At 39.2% G+C, this 9,777-nt stretch overlaps 1 protein-coding gene across 1 annotated transcript; it reads left to right on the top strand.

Annotated features, from left to right (window-relative positions):
- Positions 1-331: 331 nt before the first annotated feature.
- LOC130092593 (piggyBac transposable element-derived protein 3-like) lies at positions 332-3,676 on the top strand. The gene is made up of 5 exons (XM_056260494.1): positions 332-527; positions 655-745; positions 1,789-1,796; positions 1,914-2,036; positions 2,226-3,676. The coding sequence occupies exons 1-5, from the start codon at positions 332-334 to the stop codon at positions 3,674-3,676; spliced, it is 1,869 nt and encodes a 622-aa protein (XP_056116469.1).
- The last annotated feature ends 6,101 nt before the right edge of the window (positions 3,677-9,777 follow it).

Here is a 9,777-nt window from a genome sequence, read left to right as displayed (position 1 = left end):
CTATGCTGAAGATATTTTGAAACTTTTTGTTCAAGATTTTGGCTCGATTTATGGCCTTGAATTTGTTGGATACAACATACATTCTTTGATACACAGTGCCCAAGATGCACGGAACTTTGTTCCTTTGGATAGCATTTCCTGCTTCCCATTCGAAACATATTTAGGTAAACTTAAAAAGATTGCATATGCGCATCCATGAGAAGCAGAGTGGCAAAAGAGAACAAAATGTTTATTTCCTCTCCTCTCAAAAAAATAGTGCTCTAGCCATTTAAATCTGGATATGTGGCATTGCCACAGCTGCACTAGACTGCTTGTTTAGCATTTTTCCAGCATGCTACCATTTGCAGTTGTGGATTTTTTGGATGGTGGAGGTGTAGCTATTGTAACCTGCAAGTGGTTTACCGGACCAGAGGAAGATGCTTGTTACTGGCCACCGGGACGTGTCAACATCAGCAAGGCAATAAAGGATGTACTTGTTCCAAACCCTGACTGGCCGAAGTTTAAAGTGCGTGTCTTGGAAAAAGCAGGTAATGTGACTGTTTTTGAATGGTGACTGGTGATAACAATATATATGTATCCAATAACACACAAGTAAGGCATGCTTCTGAAATAGAAGTTACTATTTTTTTATTGGTAAATGTCTACCACCTACAGGAAACTATGCCCACGCCACAGCAAAGCTTTTGAAGTCTGAGGCGACCTCTGATTCTGGAAAAAGAATTAGAAAAGCAAAGCGCAAAAGAAGGTAAGACTATATTTCATGGATACATAGATTTTAAAATCAACAACAGAGGGTGGGCATTGACCTCACCTTCCAGTTGGAAGACGCCCCCTCAGCCGGACTGAGTGGCAAAAGAGCCTGCTGAATGACTGGGTTTAATAGGGGAAACTGCGAAAATGCGAGTAAAACAATTGATTATCAGTTTAAACTAAAGATTGGACTTGTTTTAAGTGTTCCTTACAAATTACCAAAGATCCAGTAGTCCATGGATATTGACATGCAGCCAGGAATCGTGTTTCCCGGACATTTATAAGTGCCTGATTTCGACACTGGGGAAATACATAAAGCAAATTTGCCTGTGAACGCTTTATATAAATACAATATAGGTAGGTCTAAATTTGAGTGATCACTTATATCAATGTTATATATATATATACAGTATATATCATCATATCAGAGAGATTTGTATGGTTCAAAAACTCTGTTACAGCGTATCGGGGTTTTTTTTGTGCTTATATTTATAAAATAAAATGACCATGCATTTCCATTAGGAACAAATATTTTCCAACAGAATGACTGAATTTACAACTGTATAATAATTCTAATCGTAATTTCAAAAGCAGTTCTGTTAAAAACAGAAAAAAAAACTTCATAGGGTTCCCTGTACAGAGATAGTTTTAACTCATTCAGACCCTGCCTGCGTCCATTACAATGGACATCACATGTCAGCCCTTTTTTTTTTCACTTCTGGAGCATTTCACCTAGTTTAAAGCCTGCAGTCCATGAGATTGGACGCTTGTCATCCAATCAAATGGCAGTAAAGCCCTGCATGTGGTAATTTAAAAAAAAAAACACACTACATTGAAGAGAAGCATGGCAGCACTTCACTCCAAACACAGAAGTAAGCAACATTTTCTATGGTTTTATTCAAATTTGTGTATATGTCTGCCAGTATTTCATAGTTTGTCTGTAAAATAGAAGGATTGAACTTATTAATTAAAGTTAAAAATCATTTGTAGAATTGCAAGTTTTAAATCAGGATTTTTTCAAATGTGTCTGTCCATTAGAATGGACAGTGGGTTCGAAAGCCTGTTACTGAAATCACATTTCCAGTAATGCTAATTGAAATGTCTTATATAAAAAGAAATCTATATCACAGTACTAATACATTTTTGAACTATTTAATATGCAGAATATACAGTTCTTGAAGTGCTTGAACACATAGCTGATGGAAATAGCTCAGATGTTGAATGTATGTGGAATGATGAGGAAGATGGAGATGGAAATGCAGATGATGCTAGATCTCCAAAAATTGGTAAGTGTAGAATGAAAATTAGGGATAGTTAGTTAGTTAAGACTTTTCACACAATTAGATGACCCTAAATGTATTGAATATTGTTTTATTGGATATACAGTGTCATTTATGTCCTGTAAAAATAATTTACAATATAAAATTTGTATGATGAAGTTGTTTGTAAGGGACAGTTTTTGGTAATAATTTCAGGGGAGGACAGAGATGAGCCAATACCAGTAGTAGGGGAAGAAATTGAGATTGAGGCAGAGGCAGAGGAAAGTCAGAATCAAGAAGACAGAGAAGATTATGAGCATGAGGGAGATGTAGAACCAGTACTTGGTGATGATCCTTTTACAAACATCACACAAAAGAGTGATATTCAGTGGCGTCGTCACACCCGCTTTACCCCAGTAGAAACAACCTGGGAAAGTCCCACCACTGACCCCCCTGAGCCACTAACACCACACGGCTACTTCAAGCAATATGTTCCAAGTCAGATGTTTGAGCTGATGAGCACAATGACCAACATATATGCAGAACAAAATGGAGTCAGGGGGTATAAACATGCCTCAGCTTCTGAGATTGAAGTCCTTGTCGGGCTACATATGGCAATGGGAGTTCTTCGTCTTCCAAGAGTGAGAATGTACTGGTCCTCCAGTATCAATATTGGAATTTTCAAGGAAACCATGTCTCGAGATCGTTTTTTTCAACTCCGCTCCAACCTGCATGTTGTGAACAACCATGAGAGGCCTCCTGGAGACACTGATGTTTTCTTCAAGGTCAGACCAATCTATGAGTCCATAAGGAAACGCTGTCTGCAGCTACAACTGGAGGAAGATCTCTGTATTGATGAGCAGATTGTGCCTTTCAGAGGAAAACTCTCTGTGCTCCAGTATATCAAAGGGAAACCTTCACCATGGGGAGTGAAGATGTATTTCCTCTGTGGCAAAAGTGGGCTTGCTTATGATTTCCTCATCTATCAAGGTGCCACAACAGAGCTTTCTGAGCAAAGCAAAAAGGTTCTAGGGCATGGAGCTTCTGTTGTCTTCCACCTGTGCCAGAGAATCCAGGCTCCCAACCACAAGCTCTTTTTTGACAACTATTTCACCACCTACAATGTCCTTGAAGTTCTTGCAGAAAAGAAAATCCATGCTGCTGGAACAGCAAGGCTTTGCCGCTTTGCAAATCCGCCACTGAAGACAGACAAGGAAATGTCTAAGAAAACGCGGGGAAACCATGATGAAGTTAGAAGTAGGGATGGAAAAGTTGTTCTAGTGAAGTGGTTTGATAACCGCTCTGTTGTACTGGCCTCCAACTTTGTTGGTGTTGGAGATGAAGATGAAGTTGAGAGGTGGGATAAGAAAGAGAGGCAGTTTGAGAAGGTCAAGCGTCCAGAGGTTGTGAAGAAATACAACGGGGGCATGGGAGGGGTGGACAAGCTTGATCAGCTAATCAGCCTTTACAGGATTGATATCAAGTCCCGCAAATGGCCACTGCGCATGATTACTCATGCTTTTGATGTTGCTGTAGTGAATAGCTGGCTTGAGTATCGCAGGGACAATGAATACAAAGGAACTCAGCCACAGAAATTCATGGATCTCCTTGAATTCAAAATGAATGTGGCCGAAGTGCTAGTGTGTTCTGGGAAGCCACAGGGTTAAAAAAAAACGAGGAAGGCCAAGCAATTCTAACGAAGCCAGTACCTCTCAAACTCCACATGATGAAGCTGGACAAAAGAGAGGGGCAAGGGAATGGCGGCCAGTTCTTGAAGTCCAAAAAGATATGGTTGACCACCTGCCAAATTATGATACAAAAAAGAAGCAACAAGATGCAAATTGGAAGGTTGTTCTGGGAAAACACACATCTTCTGTGATAAGTGCAAGGTGCACTACTGCTTTGTGTAACAGAGAAATTGTTTCAGAGATGCACACAGGAAATGACTCTTACATGACTTGATTCCTAGGTTTATTTAGTTTGTTACAAACAATGTGAAATCTGTCAAACAAAAACCTCAAAATTAAAGTTGAAATGTTAAATTAAAGTTAAAAAAGGTAATATGTTATAAGCTTAAAGTATAGACCAACAATTGTTATGTTTATAATTTTATTTCATGTTGGTAACTTTTTTTGAAGTACTACTGTTTTGACCTGACGTCCATTGAGATGGACAAATTTTTTTGCAATTAAAGAGTATTGAAATTTGTAATTTTTGTATTTGGTCTCATTTATAGAAGCATCAAGAGCTGGGAAAATGTACTTTTATATTTTTCAGAAACTGGTAACATAATTCAGGTCTGAAGGGGTTAAAAAATATGGTTGTAAGCAAGGTGCGAAATATCCCTGCTTCTGCTGAATACTTTTTATCCCCCCCCCCAAACATGCTCAAACATGTTTATCGTATGGGCGTGTCCCAATAAGGAAAGGACAAGGCAAGAGTGAAAATCTCGCTCTAATTAAACGTGAATCGCCCTGAATTAAAATGTAAAAACAGATCAAATAATTTCTGTCGAAATGTTGCGATATTGTTTCATTTAAATTCATAATTATTCTACAAATGTTATTTAGTTTAACAGCAGCATGAAATACCCACTGATTCAAGATTTATTTGAATAAATAAAAATAACCGCCCTCTGCTTAATTCACAAATTCTGGTTTAAAGAATCCAAAGATCCAGCCCAACTGAAATATCCCTGTGGAATTGAATTGAGGTTTTTTTTCATGACAACAAATTAACATGAGTTTGAAGTTTGTATTTCATTTGCTTGGAAAAAGCTGGCCTAAACCGAAGTAGTGTTTTAATTCTTCAATTAGCCTATTGAAATAATGAAATATTTAGTTAAAGCTGCAGTCCGTAGCTTTTTTGGGGTTAAAAATGATCCAAAATACATATTTGAGAAAATACATAACCAGCCAGTGTTCAAAACTCTCTGCTTGCCTTAGCTCGATTCAAAGCGGTAAGTTTGTGATAATGTTTTTAATTTCAGTGGTACTGGTGGATTTCCGCGGGAGATTCGAGCATGTCTTTGCGTCATTAGGTCACATCTGTACACATAAAGAAGGAGTCTCGGCTATATTGCGTGTGAGGATGGTGGAGGTGGAGATTTATAGCCTTTTCTCGCTGCACTTGATATAATTAAACTTATCAATTTGATGGCAGATCCAGAAAGGTTCAAACGACAATCACCAGTGACAACAGATTCACCCGCTGTAAAATGCAAAAGACTTCGTTCGGACTTTAGAGTAGCTACAGTAAAAAAGAAACTGCAACCGGACCCATGCGAAAACAAGGATACATATCGGAAGGACATTACATGTAGTCACGCAATGCTGATGTTGTTAACATTAACAATTTGAGAACAAAGTATAATTTGCGCGGTTTTGCTTGATATGATAACTTATAAGCGATTGTTAGATTTAATCAGCGCTATTTACTGCAATGTCAGAACCAGAACAAAGGTGGATGTTTCTTACTTGTTCAGATGACATTTTGCCGTGAAAATTCTTATGTTGGTCAGACTTCCAAAAAGAATAATCTGTGATTCTGAATGACAGTATCCATCCACACAGTTTATGATCCACACCGGCGTGGTGACTGACAGCCTCACAGTCTCCTCAAACATTGTGTTCCTCCGCGCTGTGAGGTGTCAAGGGTGTTGAAGTACAACTCATGTAAAGTTGATAATTCCGCGAATGACTGCAATTGCAGATTTCGAACAGAGATGGCGACAAAGAGGAAAAACGCCGGACTGCAGCTTTAATGAAGTTTTTTTATGACAGAAATAATACTACATGTAGCCTAAAAGATTTAATTCCTTCATTATCAACACTTTAATAATGCTAATTAAATCTTTGCCTCGTTCAAAACGCTGAATCATGCAGTAATGAAACACGGCTGAGTGTTCCTGTGAGATGCGTTATGGTTCTGCTGTGATCTTTGTTTGGAACTATTTTCGCTGCTGAAACAGAACAAAAAAGTCATTGCGTCTAAAATGTAAGTGACTTAATTTTAACTATTTGTTTATTGAACTCTTATGAAGTTTCTTAATTGTATAATATGTTATAAATAAATTCGGCGAGCCTCAACACCGCAACTTTGTTACCGTCAGTACATTAGGTAGGCCTATATATTATCATCAACTATAGGCTATCAATCGCCACAGTTTACATTAAACGAAATAAAATCAGAATCATCCTCTCGTTTTGATATTGACTTTTTTTTTTTTTATCAGGGCATTTGTCCGCACACACACGTGTCCCGGACAGGCGTTAATGTCGAGCCCTGGCATGTGTTTTCCTTGATTGGTTTTCCCTGAAGAGAATTACGTTGTTGAAAACGGTTACTGTTATGAGAGATCCGTGTCTTTATTAAACTCAACACATTATAATGATTCATCTGTCATCTACCCTTGATTAATTGGAATTTTGTATTACTTGGCCCGCCCGAGCACTATCAGCACTATCGGCAAACTATACAGTTTGAGAATGGACGCAGGCCGGGAACCCGCAACAGAACGGTTACGGTGGAAAAAGGGTATCTGAGTCTGAGTTTTGTCGAGAGCTGGCGACGTCACAAAATTTGACGGAGGCGGCCGCCTTGTAATTCTCTATGCAGGAAAAACCCTGCAAGGTCCCAAGAATATGCTATTTACCAATGTCTTTTTTTTCATACTACAGAATCATCATGTCTGCCAGAGTCATACTGCAAGAAGAAATAGGCAAGCTTTCCTTGCCCTCAGGAATACCTCAGACTGTATGGAGACTTTTGCAATTGAACAAGAGTTTGCCGTTCCAGGACCAAGATTTTAATGGTCAGTTTTTTACTCCCCTTGAAACTGACGAAAAAAAGGACAAAGACACCATCAAGGTGGTTCTTGTTGAACCAGTGATCACATTAACATTGAAGGATTCTTCAAATGATCAAGGAGTCCAGGACAGCTTTAATACCAGTTGCAGTTATTGAAAGATGCTGGTTCCTGCATCCAAGGATACCACAATTCTGTATTTTCCAGGGAGCACCTACGTTCTGAGCCTTGGCCAGCTCAGTCTGAGATATCTATCTTCTCCCTTGACACTGAGCTCATTCTACAAGCAGCAAATAGAGCTTACAGAAAGGATGAAACCTTGTGGGTTATCCCGGATCAGTCCATGACTCCAGAGTGCTCAAAAACAGCACTATCCATTTGAGGGCACTGTACCCACCAGAGGGAAACCACATTTTAGGAGATGGAGGTTACCCCTGTCTTAGCCACCCAATCTCTCTCATCACTCCATATAGAGCCACGACAAAATGCAAGTCAGTGTAGCTTCAACTTACACCATGCACAAGCTTGATCCACCATTCAGAGATCCTTTGGTAATTTGAAAAAACTTTTCTCAAGGCCCTTGAAGTCAAGCCAGAATTTGCTCCAGAGGTAATCACTTGTTGTACTATACTGCACAACATCTGCATCACAAATGGTGATATCATGGAGCCAGAGGAAGGACAACTGAATGTTGATGATCCTGATGACCTGCAAGTGAGAGAGCCACAGAGTGGAGAACACACCAGAGAGATGATGATCTTCCTCCAGCCCTAAGACATTGTGAATATTTATCAAATCTTTTAAAACCACAACCACTTGCATATTATAGTTAGATATATTTAACTACTATAGTTAGTATGTTGTTAAAATAAAAAATAAACAAGTGTAATTATTTTAGGTTGGTTATATACTTGTAATTTATTTTCCCAATTTTAATTAAAATTTCTGCTAATATAAAACATGTATAATAGTTCAGTGTTATAAGTACTTGACTTTACTTTACATATGAACATTGCACGGCTTCGTCCCTCTTTGTCTAGCACTGCTGCTGAAACACTAATCCATGCCCTCATCACCTCCAGACTGGACTACTGCAACAGCATTCTTTATGGATTACCAAACAAAACCATCGACCACAATAACCTTGCCCCTCCATACCTCTCCGTCCTACTAAACCGCCACACTCACACCCGCCTCCTCAGGTTCGCTGATGCTGACACACTCAAGACCATCAGGACTAAGCGCCGGTCCTGGGGCGACAGAGCCTTCTCAGCTGCTGCACCAACTCTCTGGAACGCCCTCCCCGACCACATCAAACAGTCAAGCACTTCAACATCCTTCAAACAGGCCCTCAAAACTCACCTCTTTGAACTTGCTTTTTCCCATTAACAGACTTTTCTAATTCCTCATCCTTTCACGCCACCTCTCTTGAATTACCTGTAAAGCGTCTTTGAGTGTCTAGAAAAGCGCAATAAAAATTGAATGTATTATTATTATTATTATTATATGTTATTGTGTTTCGATGTACATTATATTGTTAGTTTGTTAATTTATATTACTTTTAGTATAAATAATCCTATATATGAAAAAAAAAGAAAAAGAAAAACATTTCGTCATTGGCGGAGCAGTCGGTCAATCCCACCTTTCCAGTAAATACGACTTGTGATTGGACTGTAGGTCAGCAGACAGCAAAGCATTGGCCAAGAGCAGAAGGCACTCCCTCCAGGTTGCGAGGCTTCATTTTCGCTCAGTCTGAGTTTCAGAGTTTCAGAGCAGAGCTGTGTGACAAAGCTGCCACAAATCATGTGAGTCGCAAGCTCGCAACTGTGTGGGCGTATCTCTGGAAAGTGGGTGTTGTAAACTCAGCTCTGAAAAAAATAGTCTGCAATAGGAGTGCACATGTAATGTAATGTAATAAGGTTCGCCCTTTCGAACCTCAGTTTTCAGAGTTTTTAAAACTTTTTTCACCTATTCGCACACCAGCTTTCAGATCACCATTTACAAGGTTTCAAATCTGGAAAACAAACTATACACTGGGAGAACAGTGACAAATTCGAAACTCTGAAAAAATGATTGCACAACACCGTAAAAAAAAAATGTTTGCACTTCTGAAGAAGGAAAACTCAAAAACAAAATTATGTTTGCAGAGATTAATTTTTTTTACCCCTTTGCAAGCCTGCAAAAATCTGTTTTCAGAGTTTCAAAACTTTTTCCCCACACATTCGCACACCAGTTTTCAGATCACCATTTACAAGGTTTAAAACCTGGAAAACATACTAATACAGTGGGAGAACACTGACAAATTTGAAACTCTGAAAAATTGTTTGCGCAACATTGGAAAAAAAAATGTTGCAGTTCTGAAGAAGGAAATCTCAAAAACATTTTTTTTTTTACATTTTGCAAGCTTGCAAATCTTATTTTTCGATCTTGCAAAACTTTTTTTGTAAGATTTTGAGTTTTCAAACACTTAGTTTCAACCTTTCAGAACTTTAATTTTGAATCATGGCAAGATATTAATCCCATATAAAAGTGCTATATAAATAAAGTAGACTTGACTTGACTAAAGAGGCCTGCAACATTCTGACATCAGGCAGAATATAAGCGCATAGCTGTCACGGTTTATGAATCGGCTGTCTCACGCTGATGTGTCTGCGTGAGTGTATTGTGTGGGTGTGGTTACTCGTTGTGCTGATTAGTGTCACCAGCTGTCATCCATTTCAGTTCCCTTTATATACCCAGCAATTCTCTCCCTTGTTGTCAGATCGTTGTGGTTGTTCCCCGGTGTGTTTCCTGTGCTCGTGCCTCGTCTGCTGTTCCTAGTCTGGAGTTCGTCTGTTCCTCGTGTCGTCTGGATGTTCGTCAGTTCGTCGTGTCATCTGGATGTTCACTTCCCCTGGGATTCACTCGAGCACTTCATCACCTGTTTTCCACCGGATCGCCATCTCGTCCCTGCTTCACTGT

This window comes from Rhinichthys klamathensis, unplaced genomic scaffold, assembly GCF_029890125.1.
Source record: "Rhinichthys klamathensis goyatoka isolate OS25496 unplaced genomic scaffold, OSU_Roscu_1.1 h1tg000176l_1, whole genome shotgun sequence".
Lineage (NCBI taxonomy): Eukaryota > Metazoa > Chordata > Actinopteri > Cypriniformes > Leuciscidae > Rhinichthys > Rhinichthys klamathensis.
Note: the sequence above shows the minus strand (reverse complement) of the source record. Positions and strands in the feature narration are given on the sequence as shown.

Coding starts and splice junctions, on each gene's coding strand:
- LOC130092593 (XM_056260494.1), top strand. CDS start 332: ATGCTACCATTTGCAGTTGTGGATTTTTTGGATGGTGGAGGTGTAGCT. Junction 528..654: donor GCGTGTCTTGGAAAAAGCAG/GTAATGTGACTG, acceptor TACCACCTACAG/GAAACTATGCCCACGCCACA. Junction 2,037..2,225: donor TGCTAGATCTCCAAAAATTG/GTAAGTGTAGAA, acceptor TAATAATTTCAG/GGGAGGACAGAGATGAGCCA.